General features: G+C 37.1%; 1 protein-coding gene across 4 annotated transcripts in view; it reads left to right on the top strand.

The window, feature by feature from the left end:
* EHBP1 (EH domain binding protein 1) overlaps positions 1-26677 on the top strand; it is a 348334-nt gene that overhangs the window by 55005 nt on the left and 266652 nt on the right. For all 4 annotated transcript variants that reach the window (XM_060169057.1, XM_060169058.1, XM_060169056.1 and 1 more), the window contains exons 3-5: positions 5481-5538; positions 14104-14199; positions 26079-26132. In XM_060169057.1, coding sequence (XP_060025040.1) covers positions 5481-5538; positions 14104-14199; positions 26079-26132 — 208 coding nt within the window. The remainder of the gene's footprint in view (positions 1-5480; positions 5539-14103; positions 14200-26078; positions 26133-26677) is intronic.

The following is a 26677-nucleotide window of genomic DNA, read 5'->3' as shown; positions in this document are numbered from 1 at the left end:
AATTGTTTAATTCTGTCTGTTCATATGTAATTCCAAACTTAAAAGTGCTATTTTATTTTAAATAACTCCCCCTCCACATTTAAATAATTCCCCACCATAAAGTAATATGAATTCATTGTAGAAAATACAGAAAAGTATATTCTTTAAATGACATGTAATTTCATTTCCTAATAGTAACCACAGTTATCACAGGTTGTGCCTGGAGTTGGGTAGTTGGTTTAATTGTTTGTGTCTCCACTAGAATGTAAACTTCCAGAGGATCAAGGCTTGTCTTCTTTTGTCTTTTCATCTCCATGGCTCACCACAGTGCCAGGAATGTTCTCAGGAATTTTTCTCATGGCTTTGTGTCTCACCTCACACAAGTGACATACATGCGGGAGTAGGAAAGAGTAAGGGAATCTAAATTTAAGCCAGAAATGTTTTTCTTTAAATTTACTTTGATCACAGTAGATCACTAGTGACAAAGAGAAGGGCCCAAAACTTAGTTGCAGACAAAAGAAAGATACAGTTTATTGCTTTATAAGCTGGTTCATTGTAGCTCTCATATCTTTTCCTCCTTCCACTTCCATTTTCCTCCTGTCCTTCCTCCTCTACAGAATTTAGCATCAGGACTATAGCGTGAGATAAGTCTTGCCACCTTCAGATTCAACTTGTTGCCTTTTAAGGACTCTGAGGGTAGGATAGAAGGTCGATTTTTATTTTATTCATTCATTCATTCATGTTTTGGCCGCACTGCCCGGCATGTGGGATCTTAATTCCCCGACCAGGGATCAAACCCATGCCCCCTGCAGTGGAAGCGTGGAGTCTCAACCACTGGACTGCCAGGGAAGTCCCTTATTTTTAACTGTAAAGTTTCCTCTGCTGCATAAGCCCACCAAAAAACTACAAATTTTCCAGTGGAACTCAGGCAGTGTGTCTGTGTACATTTTATGTGTATGTATATAAAATGTTTATATACGTAAATATCTGTATATAAATATATGTGTGTATGTTTATATATCTGTATGTGTAGTGCTACCTGGTTACTTAGGTAATGGGGTAGAAATGTTAAGTACGTGATTGTTAGATTCTCTCTAAAATCTGGGCTCTATCAGGTTGTCTTGACTTTTTGGATAGAAAGTTATATAGGTTCTTTGGTAGTTGGATAAAACTCTCACAATTGCTCTATCCCTGGCCTCTTGGGAGCACATAAGTAAATATTTAATGGTTCTTTTCTAGTACAGCATGGATGCTTAAAATATTAATTGTGGTCAACCAGTTGTGTGGTTTTTGGTGTTCTTCTATGAGAACAATAACAGCACAGTTCTTTATTTTAGAACATTCTGCCTTGCTTTGTCCCTGATAATGTAAAGGTGGGCTGATTTCTAATGAAGACATTATAAAAATTGGACATGACTTAGAATTACAAAAAAGTTTATTCATCTCTGGAGACATTCTCAAATAAGTAATTTATGTTATATTTACATACTTGGAACTTCAGGCATATAGGTTAGGAGACCACCCTTCCTAATTTTTTACAGTAAGTGGCTTCCCTTTTCTGAAACACAAGATCAGAACGGGTTGAGGGGAAGGAGATGCTGAGAGGCCAAGTTAGGTGGAGGCAACTGTGCAGGTGGCACTAGGACAGTATCATGGAGGGGAGACACCCTCACTGCCATCACAACTAATACCTCACTAATGTTCCAAGTCGGGAGGTGTGGGGATTGCTTTGCACTCCCTTCCCAGGAGATTCCAATGTGCAGCCAAGGTGAGGATGCTTGCAAAGCGCAAATAAGCTGCAGAGAGAATGTATTATGTAGCTACAGGCTTTAGTTGGACCTCATCAATTATAATTAACCAATTGGGAATCCCTGGATGAAATTTAAGGTTCATTCAGTAGTGAATGTACATCGAGCCTCAATCTTGTACCAGATTCTTATTAGTTACTAGGAATAGAAAGATAAATAATATATGGTTGATAAAGGAGCACAGTCTAGTGGAGGAGATAGAAATAATAACAAATAATGTAATACAGGGCAAATAACAAATAATGTAATACAGGATATTAAAAAAGAGGTGTCTAGAGTATTACTGGAAATACAGTAGACAGGAGCAGTTAACTCTGCCTGAGGTTTAGGATGTGGGATGAAGTGGAAATGGAATGAGAAATGGTCAGGTTTTCACAGAGGAAGTGATGAATTAAGTTTATCAGGTAGAAAAGGAGAGAAAAGAGGAGGTTTTAAAAAAAAGTTTGTAACATGCAAAGATGTGAAGAAATTGAATAAGTGTTCAGGGATTGGTTGGAAAGCAAGATGCCTTTGAGATGTTTGTAGGTTTTGCATCTAGAAAAGTAGATCAGAGTCAGGTGGTCAAGTGCCTTATAAACCACATTCAGGAATATGGATGTTATCTTGCATGCTATGGTGTCACAGGGTCAAATGCATACAGGGACTAAGTAGATCATCTTAAGAGTGAAGCTGGTCAGGTGTGAAGCAGTTGATAGCATTGAAGGCTGTAGTAATCTGGATAGCATGGACCTTGTTAAAAGGCATTTAAGTAAGAAATGTTTTTTAAAGTTTAAATTTAAACTAAAATGGAATACTGTTTAGGTCAAATAAATCTGTGAAATTCAACCTTCAAGTGCCAGTCTGTAGTACCTTCAGTATAAGAGCCCAGTAAGGATAATAAGGAAAATCAGTAAGATCTTTATAGCATTTCTAAAGAAGTATTGCAGAAATATAACTAAGAGTTGAGGTTGGGCTGGAAATGTGGAGGTGAGAACATAGTAAAAAGGTTAGTGTAGTAATCTAGGTAAAGTGTTCCAGCAAGCCACCAATGCTTTCAAATAAGGTAGCTTGCACTGGTTGGCTACGCAGTCCCTCTGCTGTTAAGCTGCCATCATTGATCATACCCTCTGCCCAGCTCTGTTGTCATGTTGCTATACTGCTCCCCATCTTCATGTCATTTGTCCTGTTCTACTTCTCCGTGTGTTGAACAAGGTTTTGTTTGTTTCTCCATTGGTTCAGATTCTTAGATGAACACTCTGATGTTTCATAGAAACTTTCTTCTATTTCATCTGTAATTTAGCACTTTGGCATCTGGCTCCTGCTCCCAACATCTCACGCTGGAAAGATTCACCAGAGCAAGCTACTGGTTTTTACAATTGTTGTCTTCAAAGCCTGACACTCTTTGGGAACTGGTTTAGTCTTGGGTGGAGAACCACCATTTTTCTTTTTTATACTATGCTGGTTACTATCACCATCAGAAACACACTGCATTTGTTTAGAAGATGCCTTGATGAAATAGTTTCATTGGAACCTTACTTTTGTTTTTTTGTCTACTCTTGTTTTCTTCAGGTCCTATCACTGAAAATGAACAAGTATTAACATTTTACCACATTTATATTCCTTCTTGCATCCTCCTCCTTCCTGTATTTAGCTGGGTTATATAGATTGTAAATTCTTAGTCTTTTATGTCTGAAACCATTTCTTAAATGGTAGTTTAGCCAATATGAAACTCCAGGATGGCATCTATTTTCCCTTAGCACTTGAAGATCATTAGCTTCATTGTATTTTGGGCGCTGTTGCTGCTAAGAAGTTGTTGTCAGCATAATTACGCCTTTGCTGGTAACCTATCTTTTCTTTTATGATTTTTCTCTTTATTCTTGCTGTTCCGTAGTTGCGAGGTATTTAGACATAGATTAGTTTTTTATTTATCCTGTTTATTTGTTAATATATATTTTCGACCTAAGGACTCCTATCTTTATTGGAACATTCTTAGCCTTTTCTCCTTAGTATTGCCTCTGCCATTCCCACTATTCTAAACTTCTAGAATTTCTTTTTTAAAATAAATTTATTTATTTATTTTTGGCTGCTTTGGGTCTTTGTTGCTGTGTGCGGGCTTTCTCTAGTTGCGGCGAGCAGGGGCTACTCTTTCATTGTGGTGTGCAGGCTTCTCATTGCGGTGGCTTCTCTTGTTGCGGCGCACGGGCTGTAGGCATGCGGGCTTCAGTAGTTGTGGCACATGGGCTCTAGAGTGCAGGCTCAGTAGTTGTGGCGCACGAGATTAGTTGCTCTGCAGCATGTGGGATCTTCCCAGACCAGGGCTTGAACCCGTGTCCCCTGCATTGGCAGGCGGATTCTTAACCACTGCACCACCAGGGAAGCCCTAGAATTTCTGTTAGGTGTGTGTACTTCTCAATCTATCTTCTATGTCTCTTACCTTCTTTAAAAATATTATCACTTTATTTCTCTGTACTACATTCAGGATCAGTTCCTCAGTAATATTTTTCATTAGATAACTGTTGCTCTTTGGACAGGTTTCTAGGTAAATCACTGGATCAGGAGTTTATGGCTGGTGACCTTTTATAATATATGTATGTAGGTAGGAAGGTAAGTAGGTAGGTAGGTATTTAAATAGGAGGACAGGTCATCTGCTGATAATGAAAGATACCAGGGTAAAATGAAGGAGACAGAGAAAGTGGTGAAGGTCACTGAGATGAGTAAATCATTCATTTCTTGGTTAAAAAGCTTTTATCTAAGATTTTTAAAAATAAAAATCTAAGTAAAAGAACTGATAATCATAGTTTTTATGTTTTCCCTAAGCATTAAAGAGAACTTAGTTGTATTAGCTGAAAATGTGAGTGTGTTTTGTTTTTAACTTTATGTTGGCAGAAGATAAAGAAGAGAGGTATGAGAATTAGAAGACCTGTATTTCATTTGGTCTTGGTTTTGCCAGAACTTTCGATGAGTTATGTAACTTTGCCAGAATGTACCTTGCCTATTTTTTGGTATTATATTGTTTTTATGAAGATAGTTGAGGTGATTGATTATAAAAAGTTTTTGAAAACCATAAGCATTGGTCATAAGATACAGAGATGCAAGAGTAGTGTAAACCACAGATTTAAATTACTTTGGAAGTATCGTTTTTATGCTTATTTTCTCTAAATTAAAGTGGATAATGTGTTAGAAATATAGTATTGTTTTAAAGGAGTTTTTTTTTTTTTTTTTTTTTTTTGCGGTACGCGGGCCTCTCACTGCTGTGGCTTCTCCCGTTGCGGAGCACAGGCTCCAGACGCGCAGGTTCAGCGGCCATGACTCACGGGCCCAGCCGCTCCGCGGTATATGGGATCTTCCCGGACCAGGGCACGAACCTGTGTCCCCTGCATCGGCAGGCGGACTCTCAACCACTGCGCCACCAGGGAAGCCCTTGCTTTTCTTTTTAAAATAGTCTAAGTATTTAATTTTACTTGGTTTGTCCCAATGAATTTACTTGGTAAAGTATTTTTAGAAAAACATGTGGATGAAATATTAGTCATTTAAATTAGATCATATCTGTATTCAACATCTACTATATATGAATAATTTATAGAGCTTTATTGTAAGTGCAACGGTTCTATGTAATCTAAAGCAGATGATTTTTTGTTCTTTTAAAGGCGCCAGAACTAAATTTTATTATTTGATTTAAGATAAATTATACGTAATCTTTTTCTTGTTTGGCAGGCAACCAGATAAACTGGTGGTAGTTTGGACGAGAAGAAGCCGAAGGAAGTCTTCCAAGGTTTGTCTGTTTTCTAAATTTCTTACCCAAATATTGAATTTGACTTTTGGTCAAATTATTAAGCCTCTCTGGTCCCAGTGAAGAATGTTTTAAAATATTACTTGGTATTTTAGGTTATTTCTTATTCTCTAATGTACTAAAATGATTGATCAGGCGCTGTATGTAATCTTGTTACTGCAGTTCCTAAAGCAGGAGCCAGTTACCTGTGTTTTGATTTTGGATTTGGTAGCCTTGAATAACATAATAGTTATTTAACTTCTCTGTGCTAGGATATCATGAAATAATGATTAAATAAATATCACTTACAAAATTATACCTAGGATTACTTTATTCAGATTCCAAGAGGATGAAGTTAGGACACACATAAGGAATGATGAGTTATCTGAGTCCATTGCTGGGTTACTGAAGAGGAGTTGGATTTTTCAAAGGTTTTAAGTTTTTGTTCTTATGGCTTTGTGGGGAGTGGAACAGAATTTTATTTATTTATTTATAATTTTTTAAAAAAATTTTTGGCTGTGTTGGATCTTCGTTGCTGCACGTGGGCTTTCTCTAGGTGCGGCGAGCAGGGGCTACTCTTCGTTGCGGTGCATGGACTTCTCATTGTGGTGGCTTCTCTTGTGGCAGAGCACAGGTTCTAGGTGCACGGGCTTCAGTAGTTGCGGCACATGGGCTCCGTAGTTGTGGCTCGCAGGCTCTAGAGCACAGGCTCAGTAGTTGTGGCTCACAGACTTAGTTCCTCTGCGGCACGTGGGATCTTCCCAGACCAGGGCTCAAACCCCTGTCCCCTACGTTGGCAGGTGGATTCTTAACTACTGCGCCACCAGGGAAGCCCAGAACAGAATTTTAAAATGGTCAGTAACAATTCTAGGTATTTTAAAAATTCCAGTCTATAGACAAGTAAGTATGAGTATATTTTTATAAGCACACAATAACTACAAGCATGTTTATTGAATGTTGGTTTTTCCGTAAGTAGACTTATGTAAAGAAAAATTTATTCATTTTAACTGAAATTAAATTTTAATTTAATTAAATTTCAGAATTAAAAATTTTTTAAGGGCATCTTTTTAAATTTTATTTTTATTGAATTAAAATTTATATACGGTGTAAGTCACAGATCTTAAGTACACAATTTTATGAGTTTTGATCAATATATAGTTGTATAATTACCACTGCTATCAATATATAGACAATTTTCATCACCTTTTTCCTTTGAGTCCTCTTCCAGTCAATTCCCAATCCTTAGAGGCAACTACTATTCCGATTTTTCTATCACCGTAGGCTATTTTTGCCTGTTCTTAAATTTCACATAAATAGAATCATACAAAAGTACTATTTTATGTCTGGTTTCTTTTGTACAGCATGTTTTCGAGATTTATTCATGGTATTGTGAATGTTGGTAGTTTAACCTTTTTCATTGCTGAGCAGTATTCCATCATGCACATATACTGCAGTGTGATTTTTTTATACATCTGTTGATGAACATTTGATTTGTTTCCAGTGAATATTCTGAGTGTTCAACTATTGTGAATAAATCTGTTGTAAACATTACTGTTCAAGTATTTTGGGGGACAAATGTATTCTCTTGGACGAATAACTTGGAATGGAATCAATGGGTAATAGGGTACATACATTTTGAACTTTTAATATACCCCCACCAGCAATATAGGAAAGGTCCAGTTGCTTCACCTCATGAATAGCATTTTCTTCAAAGCATACATTTGTAGTTTGGGGGCATTATATTTTGGACATGTAATATTTTCTTATCTATTTATGAGAAGGGGTTCTAAAAATAGACTTAGGGTCGTCTGTCAGTTTTGCTCAGTGGGTCTTAAGCTTTTGTGAAAAGGAACAATATTAGGCCATCCACTAAGTGTGATAGAAGAATCTGAATATAACTATAAACATTAGAAATCGACCCTAAATGTTTTTAGCTATCAACAAAAAGTGATGTCCCTCTTTTAGAAACTAGATACTAATTGTTTTCTTAAAACATTATGAAGCATAATGAAATACTTTAGATTAAAGGTCAATTCAGAATACCCATATTTGAAATTAAGTATACTTTTAATTTAATTACATTTTTGAAAGTCAGTCAAATAACTTTTAGGTCCAGATTCTATTTTATATTGTATCAAATATTGATTGAATCCAGATGGTGAAATACAAACATAGGCTACAGGTTGATTTTTCTCAAAATATAATATTTTCTAGAAGGAACCATTTCTTATTGGACTAATTTTCCAGTTGTGATGCTCTTAATATTTCAGATCCCTTCTGGATATTTTAGAATCATTGTATTTTCTCTTGAAACATTATAGGTGTACTTTTGAAAAGTTTATGAGAAGTTACAATGTGTTGTTTATTATAGCATATACATAATATGTTCATGTATATGTGAAATGCTGTTCTGTAAATTGTTCACAACAGCTAAATAAGGACGTAAAAATCAGTTCCAGAGCTATGAAAGAAATGCTAATGATATTATTGTGAAAATTAAACAAATAACTTTTTTTTTAATCTTGAGAAGCTTGAGATCCATGGCATTTTGGAATTAAAAAAAAAATAAAATTGTCCCCAGCTATTATTTTTTAAAAATTAGCTATCAGTTATATTAAATCCACAGACTAGAACCATTGTTTTCTTCTGAAAGACTCTTCTGTTTTCTGACATTTTTCCTTTGAAATATTATTTGCTTGCTAAGTCCCTTTGAAATCACTTAGGGGGAAAGCAGATTTCTGCAACCATTGGCCAGAAAATAGTCTAGTTTTTACTTTTAACTGTGTTTCTGGAAAGAGTTTGAACTACGCACTAATTAATTTTCTTTGGTTATCTGTATAAGTTATTATTTATCTTGCCTGATTCTGAGTATATCTGCCTTTTTAAATTATTTTATTGAAATATAGTTGATTATCTACCTTTTTTATATTGGTGGATTGAAATTTATAACTGACACCCGGATAACAGATTAGACAGTAAAATAATAAGGCACATTGCCTTATTTAATTTAAAGTTTAGTTTTCAGTTTATTGCTCACTTTCTTTGGGTACATGTCTATTTTTCTAGTTAAATATATAAAGAACTCATTGCTGAATCATTTTTTATCGAGAAAATAATAACCATGAGTAATTATCCCAATATGCAGCTTCCCTGCCTCTTATCCTCAAGTCATGGCATTTATAACAGAGATTTTTTCAGGCTGTAGTTGATTTGTATATGCTTAAATAAATTATTTTTCAGTACAGTGTTTGACAATAGGAAGCAGGGAGATTGTGATAGTCAAGAAGAATTATGGCAGAGTAGTCTGTTGCCTTAAAGCTAGTTTTGTAAATTTAAACTCACAGAGAGATGGGAGAGTTCCAAAGGGAAACGAGCTTGAAAGTCCTCACCAGCTTTTGGATGGCATTACCACCTCTACTTCCCTGCTCTGTGGTTGTACTATAGCCTTTATCAATGTGCTGTGGTATCATGAAGGGGTGGGTATAGTTGTAGAGCTTTGACTTATGACCATGATATGGACAACTCTAAGGTAAATTTATGTGTGACATCTTAAACCTATGGGTAGATGCAGTTTTATAAATTGAAAATCATCAATTTAAAAACTAAATTGACAGTTATAAATTTTCAGTGAAATATTTTGATTTTGTAGGAATCAGAAGTAACAAGTGAATATTTACTCTGTGTTTAGTTCCATATTAGGTACAAGTCTTTTAGGTAAGATATGATATGAAATAATTTGAAAATAAGACATTTTATAGAGTCATTACTCAAAATTGAGAAATGTTACCTTTTCCTTAGGTCTGCCTTTGCTAAAGGATCTGTGATATGATTAAAAAGTGAAAAAAAATATGAATGGAACTGGATAATGTGGCTTCATCCTTTCTGTCATTAACTGTACTAGGATGCTGGCAAATGATTAAATAACCTGCCTTTCCTGACTCTACTAAGGAGCTAGCTAAATAGCTGTATGTGTTTTGTACCAAATTATTTTCTAGGGAAATCCTTTCTGTTACTCTGAATAAAAACTGATCAGGGTTCTTGTAGTGCTGATGAGTGCCAATATGAGGTGCTTTTTAAAAAATAAAGTTCTTAAGAACATAAATTCCTGTCTCAGTTGATTTGTACAGTTAGATGTTTAATACTGCAGCTGTTTTTAGTTACCTGTATTAGACTTTTCATTCTTTTTCTAGCTTCAGGTTCTTTAATTCTGTTTGAGGTAGAAGTTGTAGTAAGCTCTTCTGACTAGGAACACTTTTTTTTTTCCTTCAGGTTTGCTGCTATGTACATCCATAGTTTCCTCTCCAGCAAAATGTACTGATTCTGTTTTCTGCCTAGTATATAATAATTAGCTAACATTATAAAGCTGGCATTGCCAGATACTCAGCTGGACTAATTGGTATTGTTACACTGTCCTAACTTAGCTAGGTGTACAGTCCCTAAAAAGACTATCAGAAAGCCAGAGCTCTGTCTTAGTTTGACCTTTTCTCTTGCTGGGAAGGGTTGCTGGATAGAATGGTCAGAAAATGTCAGCATACTAGCAGCTTGGGAACTAGCACCTTTCCATCTCTTTTTATTAGAAAAAAGAAAGAGGGCTTCCCTGGTGGCACAGTGGTTGAGAGTCCGCCTCCTGATGCAGGGGACACGGGTTCATGCCCCGGTCCGGGAAGATCCCACATGCCGCGGAGCGGCTGGGCCCATGAGCCATGGCCACTGAGCCTGTGCATCCGGAGCCTGTGCTCCGCAAAGGGAGAGGCCACAACAGTGAGAGGCCCGCGTACCGCAAAAAAAAAAGAAAAAAAATATTTTAATTCATTAAGCAGATTGTATTTTTGTTTGTTTATTGGTCTAATTACCATTCCCTGATCCAAGATTGAGAATTTAAAGAGGTCATTTAGAGGAGCAGCATTAGGATACTTGAGGAAATTACATTGTTTCACCATCTTCTAACCCTGCCCAGTTGTTAGTTGGTCTCCACATTCCCTGCTTTTCCCACTCTTGACCTCTGTGTCATATACATAAATGTTAAGACCTTAGGGATAGAAGACTATTTTCTTGACTACTGTGTGAATCAGAAATAGAGTTTGCTATGATGTCGGTTGGGTGAAGAACTCTGAACTTGAAAATCATGGAGTTGGTTCTCCTACTGATTATTAGTATGGCTCCAGGCAAGCCATTTACTCTTTAATTGCTTCAGTTTCCTTATCTGGACCTGGTTTAGATCTCCTAAAGATATTTTCAGGCCTAAAATTCTTTGATGGTCTTTTTTTTCATTCCAAATTTTACAAAAACTCTATCTTTTCTGCCGTGGCTAATAAATAAAGTTCAGTTATTATGGTCTTTTTTTTTTTAATGTATCGGGCGACTATGAAAATATAATTATGGGAAGTTTGAAGAGACCAGAGAAATTGCTTGATCTGCCATGACAGTACATGAGAATTAGAGTTGTCATAAATCTTAAGAATTAAATATGTAGACTGTGTAGAGTTTTGATAAAAGATTTTCTAAGATGGGCAGCAATTTACTTTTCAAAATGGATATTGTTTACTTTGTGGAGTTTTTGTTCTAGGACTGTCAACAGGCATAGAAATAGGCAGGGGAATAGAGGAATCCCTGGAGATGTATTTTAATCAGCAAAACTCAGTTCTTTACCTTTGGCTGTGGTGTGCTAAGTCTCTTGTGAGTCACTACTTCCCTTTCCTCACCTGAAGTTTTGTGATCTGGGGGCAATGAAGAGAGAATAGAGAGGGAGTTATTGACAATTTAGCTGGAGTGGGAGTAGTTTAGTGCTGCTAAACCTATATCTTGTGCTGGTATTTTATCTTTTATTGAAGTATAGTTAACTTACAATATTCTGCTGGTATTTTAACTAACAAGATATGATAAGATTTGCACGGACATAAGTTTCCATGATCTTGATCCCTTCTCAGTTCCACTTCCTGGGTTCAAATCCAACTTTTGCCACTTACTTGCTGTGTGATCTTGGGCCAGTCTGTGCCTCAGTTTCTTCATTTGTTAAATCTGCTCCCTGACATGCACCTGCACTCATATACTTTAGCTCCTTTCCTATTATTATGGAAGAATCGTCTGTGCTCCGAGCAAAGGCCAATCTGTCTCCTTTTGTACTGCTAAGGACATTACTCTAGCAATTATTTCTCTTCTGCATCATTAAATTTTCCCTCTTAACTGGATATTTCTCATCAGCCTAAAAATATTTTTCTCTTATTTAAAAAATTCTCTTCTGACACTATTTCTCCCACTAGCACCAACCTATTTCTCTCTTTCTCTTTCAGCAAAACACCTCAGAGGAGTTGAATGTACTTGCTAGTTTCTTTCTTCCTGTTCTTTCTTGAATCCATGCTAATCCAGTCAGGTGTTTACCCTTGTCACTCCACTGAAACTGCTCTTGTGAGGTCAGTAATGGCTTCTGCTTTGTTAAATCCAGGGGTCATTTTCCAGACCTCATCCTATATGACCTGTCACCAAGATTTGGGACAGATGGTTGTTCCTTTCTCCTTAAAACATTTTCTCCACTAGAGTTTCAGAATACCCCATGCCTCTGCTTTTCCTTCTGCTTTACTGACCCTTCTTTGCTGATTCCTCCTCATTTCCTGGACCTGTTATTGTTGTGCTCCAAGGTTCAGTTCCTGAGCCTTTATGTCTCTCTCTCTCTCTTTCCCCCTCCCTCTCCCTCTCTCTCTTTCTCTCTCTCCTCACTCCCTTGGGATCACATCCAAGTTTTAAGTATCACCTGCACGCTGATGATTCCCAAATTTATAACTCGCGGCACATACATCCAGCTGCCTATTTAAACACCTACACTTGAATATCTAAAAGGCAACTTAGATTTAATATGTATAAAACTGAGTTCCTAATCTTATTTTCCAAACTTGATCCTTCAGCAGTTTTGCCTCATATCTGTTAATAGCAATTCCTTTTATGTACTTGCTCAAGGGCTAAAGCCTTAGAATCAGCCTTGGCTACTTTCTTTCATACAATCAGACAGAAAACCTTATTGATTCTATCTTGAAACTATGAAAAAATATATGGAATCTGACTACTTTGTACCACCCCAAGCCAAGTCACCATTAGCTCTCCAAAGGATTATTGCAGTAGCTTACTGGTCTCCCTGTTTCCTCTCTTACATCTGAAGCCTATTCTAAATACATTTGCTAGAGTCAAAAAACATAACTTCATCATTCCTCTGCTTAAAATCCTCCAGTGGCTTCCCATCTCACTCAAATTGCAAACCAAAATCTTTGGAATGGGCTGCCAGAGCTTCATATGATTGGGCCCTCTGTGATTTCTCTAGTCTTATCTCCTGCTGCTCTTCTCTTTGACCACTCTGCTCCAGCCACATTGGCATTGTTGTTATCTAACTGCCTCAGCACCTTTCCAGTTGCTGGTCCATCTCCCTAGAAAGCTCTTCCCATGTTTTAAAATATCTGATTCAACTCCTTACGGTCTTCTCTCGTCACCTGCTCATTGACACTTTTCTCTGATTAACCTGTTGAAAATTGTTACTTTCTCTTGCCCCTTCCATCCTTCTTCCCTACTTTCATTTTTCTCCACAGCGTTTCTCTCTACCTAACATGCTGTCTGTTTTACTTAATTATTTTGTTTGTCTGTCTCTTCCTACTATTCTGAAAACTCCACTAAGGCAGATTTTTTTTTTTCTTTTACTACAGTTCCTAGACAATGCTTGGCAGATAGTATCAATTGAGTGAGTGAATGAGTGAATGAATGAATGAATAGTAGCTACCTCATAGGGTTCTTATGCAGATTGAATGAGTTAAACATAAGTAAATTCCAAATATGCACTGACATATAAAAAGTACTTCTTAAGTGTCAGCTTTTATTACCACCTTCATAGCATGTCCACGGACCAGTCCTGAAGCCCAGAGAGATGAAGATTTAGTTGAGCTGTCCTGGCATACCATTATGCATTAGCTTTGGCTGGAAACGCCACCACAACGGAAGACCTAGAGTGGTGACCCCCACATTTCAGGGGGTTCCTTAGGGAACCTTGATAATCAATATTTACAAGGAAAAAAGTCTTTAAAATTATAGGCACTAGAAACATTAACTGTACAAACTGCTTTCTTCTTTACTTGACCCAAATAAACATTATGGTTTAGTGGGAAATGATCTTAAATGCAGACTATACAATTAATTTTTCCTTTTAAAGAATGAATTTGCCCTTAAGTTCCTAAATCACAAAGTAATTTTAAAAATGTTTCTCCTAATAAGGTTTTTATTCAATCCTAAATAGCTTTTGAAAATATGAGGCACCTCATTTTTGCATCTTCGTGTGTGTGTGTGTGTGTGTGTGTGTGTGTGTGTATGTGTGCGTGGGAGAGGGTAAAGGTTTGTTTACAGATAGTAATCTGTAGCTACCGTGTGATATAACCGTCATAGCCCAAGTTTAATGCTTGAAAAGTTTTATTTGACTAATCATTTTTGTTTTAGGGAGATCTAATGGATAGTTAAATAGGGTCAATATATTTTTGTAAATTATTAACATTGCATTTCCTGTACTTCAAATTGAAGCCATTATTTTTATTCTGGTAGGCTCATAGCTGGCAGCCTGGAATAAAAAATCCATACCGTGGTGTTGTAGTGTGGCCTGTTCCTGAAAACATTGAAATCACTGTGACACTTTTTAAGGTAAGTTCCAGTTTTATAAGTTATAGGATTTATTATATAATCATAGTTCTAAGTGATGGAATATTTCAGTATTCATTGTTCTATACATTTGGGTCCTTAATGTGCAGTAAGGACCTTAATGTGCGTTATTTTTAGAGATATAGCAATTTATAACAATGTAAGGATATCAGGGTGTTTCATGGTCTATAAAGTCCAAATAATTTGGGAGTCTTTTTGAACTTATTCCAATTAAGCTCAGTTGGAATACTTCTTTTACTACTTCTTACATTCTCCCCACAGGGAACTTTAAAGTGCTTTTTCTGTGGAAAGCTGAGGTTTGTGGAATTCTTAGTCCTGACCCTCATTTTGTTAGCCTTGTTTGACTAATAACAAGATAGGTTTTTAAACTAGTATATGATAAATATTTTGTTGATTTTAATATAAGAAGATAAATTTAAAATTGATTTTTGATAAATATTTTATAAATGTTAATATTTTATAAATACTATAGCTTAAAATAAAAATTCTGATAATAAATTCCAAGTGCAGGTCCAAACACATAGCTGTGCATATAGCTAACTCTTTTTATATATGTTTTTTCTTGAAAGTTTTCCTTATTTCTTAACATTATAAAATAGTCCTCACACATATGACAGTTATGCACTAGAATATTTACTTTCCTAACCAATTCCTTACCTGCTCAAAAAAAAAAGGTGGAGACCAGTATGTCTCAGTTTCAACCTTCTTGAAAGTGGTGCAGTTAGGAAACAAATGCTTTATTTCTTCTTTGAATCCTTCCAATTGTGTTGACGTTACTTTTGCAGAAGGACAGAATGAAGGAAGACATCTCATTAAGCACAAACATAAAGTTTGTGAAAATCCACTAAAATACTTTAGGATATAAAATCTAAGTTGAGCAAAGTTATATGGCTTAGAGTGTGAAATCACTGTGTAAAAAAATACTTTTGATTTTGTAATCCAGTATATTAATTCATATGTTCTGGAACTACTGCAGGGATCAATAGAACAAAACAGTATGTTGAATGTTGATGTACTAACCCATGAATGGGACACTACTTTTAAACGCTCTGTTTCATAGATACTCTATTTTATCAGAGATTCTTAACACTTTATGTATATTTTATAGTTTTGATACCATTGTTATTGGATCCTTTATAGTTTTGATATTATTGTTATTATAACTTACTTGATTATGCTTATCATGTATACACAATACTTGATTTGTTTGCCCAGGGAGAAATAAGGGATGAGACTGTAGCTGCTCTTCCTTTTTTTTCAGGAAAGATCAGAACCATCCTATTACCCTTTAGTCAGCTGTCCTCAAAGCCTATTATTAAACCCCCCTTAACCATACCTCTCCTAATGAAATGATATAGTAAGACTGGTAGTTAACAGGACCTTTAGAGTACTATTTCATTTAATTCTTAGTACTTTAGAGTACTATTTCATTTAATTCTTCTGTAATTATTCCCATTGTACTGATAAGGAAACTGAGACTAAAGAAGAAGGTAACTTGCCCAGTCACACTGTGATTTAGCCCTGGGGTGGTGGTGGTTTGTTTGTTTTTGATTTTGTTTTACATTGTATGGCCTGCTCTGTAATACAAACCACTCTGAATATAGATTACAACAGCAAAATCTCTGACATGCTTGAGGAAGACTTTTAAGTAATCTCTTGTGTGTTTTTGATTCAGTCTGTTTATATTGGTAAAGCAAGTGAATGGACATAGTTACACAACTTTAAAAAAAAATGATAGAGAACAAGGGGTTAAGAGAGCCAATAAATGGCTGACAGCCATGTGTTTGGGCAAAGGATATGCACTGAGTGATTCTGAGTTGAAAGTGGCTGTTGAAATGTGTTACTTGGAGGATTAGGAGGTGAGTGTAGTTTTCAAGTGCTGATGAGAATGTTCAGCATATCCTATCACTGAACTCTTATGTCTTTAAGTGTTAGTCTGTAGGGAAAAAACCCAAATACCCCTTCCTCCCCATTTTGCTGTATTACACACATTTCTCTTCAGTTGTGCTATGGAGGTAAACTTGTGACCATTTAAAATACTTAAATAAATACTTAGATAAATAACTTTATCTTCCTTACTCTGTGTCTTCCCAGAGTTCCATAGAAAAGCAGAAAAGTAAAACAAAATAATTTTTCGTTCTTTCATGGTAATTTTTTTGATCTTGCATTTAAAATATTCAAGTGGAAAACTCTTTCATATTTCCCCCTTCCTTTTACTTAAAGTCTCACAATTTACTTAATCCTGAAACTTGTAAATAGGAAAGGACTGCTCTGAATCCTTTTTGTCCTAGGTATGGTATTCAGAGTTGTGCTCATAGACAACGTACTTTTTAAAAAAGTTATCAATGTATTTCATTTTTCTCTGACTTAACCAGAAATTAATTTCTTTAGCCTGCATGCTTGATTTTGAAATTTGAATTAGATTGAAAATAGCTATTGTTAGTAAATGAAAAAAAAAAGCCTATTTTAGGGTTTTGAGAAGGAAAACAGCTCTTTAAGCCAGTTTCAATTTTTCTCTTTAGTGCAATGGTAGTAAAAGAGACACTAGAGGGTAGAGAGTAGGATATAAAGAAGACAGTTGATTCAAGCTAGAAGCAATTTTTACTACAAATGTTTTTGTTTAGTCAATAATATAGTTAATTATGTACATAGTCCAAAATGAACATTATTGTTGCTCCTTTACATCTTTTTAGTGACTTTGCCCTATCAGATATGTCCCTTGGTCCCATTAAAATTATTCTTTTAAGGGTAATATATCATCTCTGTTTCTAAAAAATGTTTCATCAGCTTTGAGAATTAATGTATATCATATATAAGTTACTGTTCAATATTTGTTAATTTGTAAGATATATATTCATTAATTCATTCATGAAGTATTCTTGAGAAACCACTGTGTGCCAGGTACTTTTCTAGGTCCTGGGGACGCAGAGATAAAACTGAACCAACAACAGGGCTAAAAGCCAGACAGACCTGGCTGTCTTATAATCTATTGCCTTTTACCTTTACTTATTCTAATATCTGTGGAAATTCTGTACACTCCCACCTAGTCCAAATGCTTCCTCACTCATCAAGCTTTTATTGTTCATTCCTCTAAGAAATGTATTGTCTTCTATTCTTTAGTAAAACCATGTATTTCATTCATCATATATGTATTTACATTAGTTGTTTGTCTTCGAAGGCAAGGACAACTATATTTGAATCCATATAACACCTCTACAATTCCTTGTATAATAAGTAGCTAATAAATATTTGTCAAATACTTGCAAAAGTATGCCTCATATAGAAAAAAGCTGCATTTGGTTGTGGGATCTGTTACCCTTTCTCAGGTTTCTGGGGGTGGAGGGTGGATGGGGGTATCAACATCCAACTTGCCATTTTGTGTAGATTATGAAGTCCTTTGCGGTACTTTGAAATTCCAGATGTTTATATAACCTCTGCACCAAGAAAACCTTGCCTCAAGTGATACTTTGAGCTTAAAATACTTAGAGGTATAGAAATGAGGGCAGAGTTTCATATGGGCATTTAATATCTTAATAAAGTGCTTCTTAATAGTTCACTCACTAAGTTATCTGAACCTGGGTTTCTTTTTTTTTTTTTAATTTTTATTGGAGTATAGTTGATATACAATGTTGTGTTAGTTTCTGCTGTACAGCAAAGTGAATCAGTTATACATATACATATATCCACTCTTTTTTTTTTTTTTAGCTTAAACAAGATAGAAGTTTATTTTTCTTATATAAACAACGTTTTGAGATAAGTAATCAGGACTGGTGTGGCAGCTCCACAATCATCTGGAACTCAGGCTCCTTCTATCTTCTTGCTCCACATCCTCAACCTGTGGCTCCCACCTCATGGCCCAAGATGGCTGCTTGAGTTCAAGCTATCATATTCACATTCCAGTCAGCAGGAAGGAGGAAAGGGGGAAGAAGGGACTTCTCTCTGACACTTCAAAGACTCTTCCCTTGACATGGATTGACCAGAATTTAGTAACATAGTCAGTCCTAACTGAGAAATATTTTGGAGGGCCCTGTGCCCAGCTTAAAAATAGGGGATTCTATTACTATATAAGAAGGGAAGAGCAGATATCAGAGTACAACAGCAGTCCCTGTACAAAAAGTAAGCACATTTTCCACATTTTACTTTCTGATTTCCCAACCCTTAGTGAACAGTTTTTTAATGTCCAAATTAATCTAAGAGAGGCTAAATCAATTTCCTGTTGGTTTCTTTTTTTACATCTTTATTGGAGTATAATTGCTTTACAATGGTGTGTTAGTTTCTGCTTTATAACAAAGTCAATCAGATATATATATACATATGTTCCCATATCTCTTCCCTCTTGCGTCTCCCTCCCTCCCAGCCTCCCTATCCCACCCCTATAGGAGGCCAGAAAGCACCGAGCTGATCTCCCTGTGCTATGCGGCTGCTTCCCACTAGCTATTTTACATTTTGGTAGTGCCACTCTCTCACTTTGGCCCAACTTACCCTTCCCCTCCGCATATCCTCAAGTCCATTCTCTTGTAGGTCTGTGTCTTTATTCCTATCTTACCCCTAGGTTCTTCATGACAGTTTTTTTTCTTAGATTCCATATATACATGTTAGCATACTGTATTTGTCTTTCTCTTTCTGACTTCACTCTGTATGACAGACTCTGGGTCCATCCACCTCAGTACAAATAACTCAATTTCGTTTCTTTTTATGGCTGAGTAATATTCCATTGTATATATGTGCCACATCTTCTTTATCCATTCATCCGATGATGGACACTTAGGTTGTTTCCATCTCCTGTCTATTGTAAATAGAGCTGCAATGAACATTTTGGTACATGACTCTTTTTGAATTATGGTTTTCTCAGGGTATATGCCCAGTAGTGGGATTGCTGGGTCATATGGTAGTTCTATTTGTAGTTTTTTAAGGAACCTCCATACTGTTCTCCATAGTGGCTGTACCAATTCACATTCCCACCAGCAGTGCAAGAGTGTTCCCTTTCCTCCACACACTCTCCAGTATTTATTGTTTCCAGATTTTTTGATGATGGCCATTCTGACCGGTGTGAGATGATACCTCATTGTAGTTTTGATTTGCATTTCTCAAATGATTAATGATGTTGAGCATTCTTTCATGTGTTTGTTGGCAGTCTGTATATCTTCTTTGGAAAAATGTCTATTTAGGTCTTCTGCCCATTTTTGGATTGCATTGTTTGTTTTTTAGTTATTGAGCTGCATGAGCTGCTTGTAAATTTTGGAGATTAATCCTTTGTCAGTTGCTTCATTTGCAAATATTTTCTCCCATTCTGAGGGTTGTCTTTTTGTCTTGTTTATGGTTTCCTTTGCTGTGCAAAAGCTTTTAAGTTTCATTAGGTCCCATTTGTTTATTTTTGTTTTTATTTCCATTTCTCTAGGAGGTGGGTCAAAAAGGATCTTGCTGTGATTTATGTCATAGGGTGTTCTGCCTGTGTTTTCCTCTAAGAGTTTGATAGTTTCTGGCCTTACATTTAGGTCTTTAATCCATTTTGAGCTTATTTTTGTGTATGGTGTTAGGGAGTGATCTAATCTCATACTTTTACATGTGCCTGTCCAGTTTTCCCAGCACCACTTATTGAAGAGGCTGTCCTTTCTCCACTGTACATTCCTGCCTCCTTTATCAAAGATAAGGTGACCATATGTGCGTAGGTATATCTCTGGGCTTTCTATCCTGTTCCATTGATCTATATTTCTGTTTTTGTGCCAGTACCATACTGTCTTGATTACTGTAGCTTTGTAGTATAGTCTGAAGTCAGGGAGCCTGATTCGTCCAGCTCCGTTTTTCGTTCTCAAGATTGCATTGGCTATTCGGGGTCTTTTGTGTTTCCATACAAATTGTGAAATTTTTTGTTCTAGTTCTGTGAAAAATGCCAGTGGTAGTTTGATAGGGATTGCATTGAATCTGTAGATTTCTTTGGGTAGTAGAGTCATTTTCACAGTGTTGATTCTTCCAATCCAAGAACATGGTATATCTCTCCCATCTATTTGTATCATCTTTAATTTCTTTCATCAGTGTCTTATAATTTTCTGCATACAGGTCTTTTGTCTCCTTAGGTAGGTTTATTCCTAGATATTTTATTCTTTTTGTTGCAGTGGTAAATGGGAGTGTTTTCTTGATTTCACTTTCAGATTTTTCATCATTAGTGTATAGGAATGCCAGAGATTTCTGTGCATTAATTTTGTATCCTGCTACTTTACCAAATTCATTGATTAGCCCTAGTAGTTTTCTGGTAGCATCTTTAGAATTCTCTATGTATAGTATCATGTCATCCGCAAACAGTGACAGCTTTACTTCTTCTTTTCTGATTTGGATTCCTTTTATTTCCTTTCCTTCTCTGATTGCTGTGGCTAAAACTTCCAAAACTGTTGAATAAGAGTGGTGAGAGTGGGCAACCTTGTCTTGTTCCGGATCTTAGTGGAAATGCTTTCAGTTTTTCACCATTGAGGACGATGTTGGCTGTGGGTTTGTCATATATGGCCTTTATTATGTTGAGGAAAGTTCCCTCTATGCCTACTTTCTGGAGGGTTTTTATCATAAGTGGGTGTTGAATTTTCTCAGAAGCTTTTTCTGCATCTATGGAGGTGATCATATGGTTTTTGTCCTTCAGTTTGTTAATATGGTGTATCACATTGATTGATTTGCATATATTGAAGAATCCTTGCATTCCTGGGATAAACCCCACTTGATCATGGTGTATGATCCTTTTAATGTGCTGTTGGATTCTGTTTGCTAGAATTTTGTTGAGGATTTTTGCATCTATGTTCATCAGTGATATTGCCTGTAGTTTTCTTTCTTTGTGACATCCTTGTCTGGTTTTGGTATCAGGGTGATGGTGGCCTCGTAGAATGAGTTTGGGCGTGTTCTTCCCTCTGCTATATTTTGCAAGAGTTTGAGCAGGATAGGTGTTAGCTCTTCTCTAAATGTTTGATAGAATTCGCTTGTGAAGCCATCTGGTCCTGGGCTTTTGTTTGTTGGAAGATTTTTCATCATAGTTTCCATTTCAGTGCTTGTGATTGGTCTGTTCATATTTTCTATTTCTTCCTGATTCAGTCTTGGCAGGTTGTGCATTTCTAAGAATTTGTTCATTTCTTCCAGGTTGTCCATTTTTATTGGCATAGAGTTGCTTGTAGTAATCTCTCATGATCTTTTGTATTTCTGCAGTGTCAGTTGTTACTTCTCCTTTTTCATTTCTAATTCTATTGATTTGAGTCTTCTCCCTCTTTTCCTTGGTCAGTCTGGCTAATGGTTTATCAATTTTGCTTATCTTCTCAAAGAGCCAGCTTTTAGTTTTATTGATCTTTGCTATCGTTTCCTTCATTTCTTTTGCATTTATTTCTGATCTGATCTTTATGATTTCTTTCCTTCTGCTAACTTTGGGGTTTTTTTGTTCTTCTTTCTCTGATTGCTTTAGGTGCAAGGTTAGGTTGTTCATTCGAGATGTTTCCTGTTTCTTAATGTAGGATTGTATTGCTATAAACTTCCCTCTTAGAACTGCTTTTGCTGCATCCCATAGGTTTTGGGTTGTCGTGTCTCCATTGTCACTTGTTTCTAGGTATTTTTTGATTTCCTCTTTGATTTATTCAGTGATCACTTCATTATTAAGTAGTGTATTGTTTAGCCTCCATGTGTTTGTATTTTTACAGATCTTTTCTTGTAATTGATACCTAGACTCATAGCGTTGTGGTTGGAAAAGATACTTGATACAATTTCAATTTTCTTAAATTTACCAAGGCTTGATTTGTAACCCAAGATATGATCTATCCTGGAGAATGTTCCGTGAGCACTTGAGAAAAATGTGTATTCTGTTGTTTTTGGATGGAATGTCCTATAAATATCAATTAAGTCCATCTTGTTTAATGTATCATTTAAAGCTTGTGTTTCCTTATTTATTTTCACTTTGGATGATCTGTCCATTGGTGAAAGTGGGGTGTTAAAGTCCCTATTATGAATGTGTTACTGTCGATTTCCCCTTTTATGGCTGTTAGTATTTGCCTTATGTATTGAGGTGCTCCTATGTTGGGTGCATAAATATTTACAATTGTTATATCTTCTTCTTGGGTCGATCCCTTGATCATTATGTAGTGTCCTTCGTTGTCTCTTCTAATAGGCTTTATTTTAAAGTCTATTTTGTCTGATATGAGAGTTGGTACTCCATCTTTCTTTTGGTTTCCATTTGCATGGAATATCTTTTTCCATCCCCTCACTTTCAGTCTGTATGTGTCTCCAGGTCTGAAGTGGGTCTCTTGTAGACAGCATATATATGGGTCTTGTTTTTGTATCCATTCATCAGTCTATGTCTTTTGGTGGGAGCATTTAATCCATTTACGTTTAAGGTAGTTATCAATATGTATGTTCCTATACCCATTTTCTTAATTGTTTTGGGTTTGTTATTGTAGGTCTTTTCCTTCTCTTGTGTTTCTTGCCTAGAGGAGATCCTTTAGCATTTGTTGTAAAGCTGGTTTGGTGGTGCTGAACCCTCTCAGCTTTTGCTTGTCTGTAAAGGTTTTAATTTCTCCATCAAATCTGAATGAGATCCTTGCTGGGTAGAGTAATCTTGTTTGTAGGTTTTTCTCCTTCATCACTTTAAATATGTCCTGCCAGTCCCTTCTGGCTTGCAGAGTTTCTGCTGAAAGATCAGCTGTTAACCTTATGGGGATTCCCTTGTGTGTTATTTGTTGTTTTTCCCTTGCTGCATTTAATATGTTTTCTTTGTATTTAATTTTTGACAGTTTGATTAATATGTGTCTTGGCGTGTTTCTCCTTGGATTTATCCTGTATGGGACTCTCTGTGCTTCCTGGACTTGATTAACTATTTCCTTTCCCATATTAGGGAAGTTTTCAACTATAATCTCTTCAAATATTTTCTCAGTCCTTTTCTTTTTCTCTTCTTCTTCTGGAACCCCTATAATTCGAATGTTGGTGTGTGTTAATGTCGTCCCAGAGGTCTCTGAGACTGTCCTCAGTTCTTTTCATTCTTTTTTCTTTATTCTGCTCTGCAGTAGTTATTTCCAGTATTTTATCTTCCAGGTCACTTATCCGTTCTTCTGCCTCAGTTATTCTGCTATTGATCCCTTCTAGAGTATTTTTCATTTCATTTATTGTGTTGTTCATCATTGCTTGTTTCATCTTTAGTTCTTCTAGGTCCTTGTTAAATGTTTCTTGCATTTTTTCTATTCTATTTCCAAGATTTTGGATCATTTTTACTATCATTATTCTGAATTCTTTTTCAGGTAGACTGCCTATTTCCTCTTCATTTGTTAGGTCTGGTGGGTTTTTATCTTGCTCCTTCATCTGCTGTGTGTTTTTCTGTCTTCTCATTTTGCTTATCTTACTGTGTTTGGGGTCTCCTTTTTGCAGGCTGCAGGTTCGTAGTTCCCGTTGTTTTTGGTGTCTGTCCCCAGTGACTAAAGTTGGTTCAGTGGTTTGTGTAGGTTTGCTGGTGGAGGGGACTAGTGCCTGTGTTCTGGTGGATGAGGCTGGATCTTGTCTTTCTGGTGGGTAGGTCCACGTCTGGTGGTGCGTTTTGGGGTGTCTGTGGACTTATTATGATTTTAGGCATCCTCTCTGCTAATGGGTTGGGGTGGTGTTCCTGTCTTGCTAGTTGTTTGGCATAGGATGTCCAGCACTGTAGCTTGCTGGTCGTTGAGAGAAGCTGGGTGTTGGTGTTGAGATGGAGATCTCTGGGAGATTTTTGCCGTTTGATATTACGTGGCGCTGGGAGGTCTCTTGTGGACTAGCGTCCTGAAGTTGGTTCTCCCACCTCAGTGGCACAGCACTGACTCTTGGCTGCAGCACCAAGAGCCTTTCATCCACACGGCTCAGAATAAAAGGTAGAAAAAGTAGGAAGAAAGAGGATAAAAGAAAATAAAGTAAGATAAAATAGTTATTTAAAAAAATTACTAAGAAAAAAATTTTTTTAAAAAGTAAAAAAAAAAACGGATGGATAGAACCCTAGGACAAATGGTGAAAGCAAAGCTATACACACAGAATCTCACACAGAACCATACACATACACACTAACAAAAAGAGGAAAAGGGGAAAAAATAATAAATCTTGCTCTCAAAGTCCACCTCCTCAATTTGGGATGATTTGTTGTCTATCCAGGTATTCTGCAGATGCAGGGTGCATCAGGTTGATTGTGGAGATTTAATCCGCTGCTCCTGAGGCTGCTGGGAGAGATTTCCCTTTCTCTTCTTTGTTTGCACAGCTGCCGGGGCTCAGCTTTGGATTTGGCCCCGCCTCTGTGTGTAGGTCGCCGGAGGGCATCTGTTCTTCGCTCAGACAGGACGGGGTTAAAGGAGCCACTGATTCGGGGTCTCTGGCTCCCTTAGCCGGAGGGAGGGAGGGGTACGGAGTGCGGGGCGAGCCTGCGGTGGCAGAGGCTGGCGTGACATTGCATCAGCCTGAGGCACGCCGTGCGTTTTCCCGGGGAAGTTGTCCCTGGATCCCGGGACCCTGGCATGGCGGGCTGCATAGGCTCCCCGGAAGGGAGGTGTGGAGAGTGACCTGTGTTCGCACATAGGCTTCTTGGCGGTGGCAGCAGCAGTCTTAGCATCTCTTGCCCATCTCTGGGGTCTGCGCTGTTAGCCGCGGCTCGCGCCTGGCTCTGGAGCTCCTTTAAGCTGCGCTCTTAATCCCCTCTCCTCGCGCACCAGGAAACAAAGAGGGAAGAAGAAGTCTCTTGCCTCTTCGGCAGGTCCAGACTTTTCCCCGGACTCCCTCCTGGCTAGCCATGGTCCACTAACCCCCTGCAGGCTGTGTACATGCCGCCAACCCCAGTCCTCTCACTGCGCTCTGACTTAAGCCGGAGCCTCAGCTCTCCAACCCGCCCACCCCGGCGGGTGAGCAGACAAGCCTCTCGGCGGGTGAGCAGACAAGCCTCTCGGGCTGGTGAGTGCCGGTCGGCCTTGATCCTCTGTGCGGGAATCTCTCTGCTTTGCCCTCCGCACCCGTTGTTGTGCTCTCCTCCGTGGCTCTATGTCCGAAGCTTCCCCCCTCCGCCACCCGCAGTCTCCGCCCGCAAAGGGGCTTCCTAGTGTGTGGAAACTTTTCCTCCTTCACAGCTCCCTCCCACTGGTGCAGGTCCCGTTCCTATTCTTTTGTCTCTGTTTATTCTTTTTTTTTTTTTGCCCTACCCAGGTACGTGGGGAGTTTCTTGCCTTTTGGGAGTACTGAGGTCTTCTGCCAGCATTCAGTAGGTGTTCTGTAGGAGTTGTTCCACGTGTAGATGTCTTCCTGATGTATCTGTGGGGAGGAAGGTGATCTCCGTGTCTTAACTCTTCCGCCATCCTCCTGTTGGTTCCATCCACTCATTTTTAGATTCTGTTCCCCTGTAGGTCATTACAGAGTATTGAGTCGAGTTTCCTGTGCTATACAGTAGGTTCTTATTAATTATCTATTTTATATATAGTGTGTATATGTCAAGTCTAATCTCCCATTTTATCCCTCCCACCCCCCACTTCCCCCTTGATAACCATAAGTTTGTTTTCTACATCTCTGACTCTATTTCTGTTTTGTAAATAAGTTCATTTGTACCAATTTTTTTAGATTCCACATGTAAGTGATATCATATATTTGTCCCTCAGTTTCTTTTTGTATTGTTTTAGATGCAATGATAGAAGATAATGATATGCGTTAACATAAGTAAAATAGAGAATTTCTTAGTAAAAAATAATGATTTAAATTTAGATAAGTTACGGAAGTTTCTTAAGAGTAGGCCATTCTGCCTCTCCTTTTTTAAAAAGTTGGAAAAAGCTAGGAGCAAGGCTGTTTGTATTTTTTTAACTGGATTGACTGAATTAAGAAATGTATTTCAACTTTATATTTTACTTTTGTTACAGGATCCTCATGCAGAGGAATTTGAAGATAAAGAGTGGACATTTGTCATAGAAAATGTAAGCTAATCGTAAATTCTGTCACCTTTCATATTTTTGACTGTATAAATTACTAAGGTACATTAGCATTTTGGTGGTAGGAGAAATGTTGCCTTATAAAAATTAAATAGTGATTTGTAACTTTTAGAATTTTTTAAATGAAATGATAGCCGGTAACAGAATTATTTGTAAATATTTTTGTTAAAAATATAGATGTAAAAATACTCTTCAATGCTGAATTATGTATATGCTCTATGTATTCTGTTGGGGGCTTGAGGGAAGGATCATGTCTTATTCATCTTTTTATCTATTTAGCATCTGATATGGTGCTTCTCACATAACAAATGCTCATTGAAACATTTGTTGAATGAAACTATGAATGATCTTAGAAATCTTTTAAAAAAAGTATATGCTGTAACTCTTTGGGTTGAGGGATTCTAGAGTGGTACTTTAATAATCATCTTCAATTAGTTTACATATTGTGGAGTCCCAGGTGACTTGCAGGCATATAGTAGTTGTTTAATAAATGTTTATTGAATAGAGATTAGGGAAGACAGGCCATGAAG

The sequence above is a fragment of the Lagenorhynchus albirostris genome, chromosome 13 (genome assembly GCF_949774975.1).
Source record: "Lagenorhynchus albirostris chromosome 13, mLagAlb1.1, whole genome shotgun sequence".
NCBI classification, from domain to species: domain Eukaryota; kingdom Metazoa; phylum Chordata; class Mammalia; order Artiodactyla; family Delphinidae; genus Lagenorhynchus; species Lagenorhynchus albirostris.
This window is presented reverse-complemented; position numbering and strand designations above follow the sequence as displayed.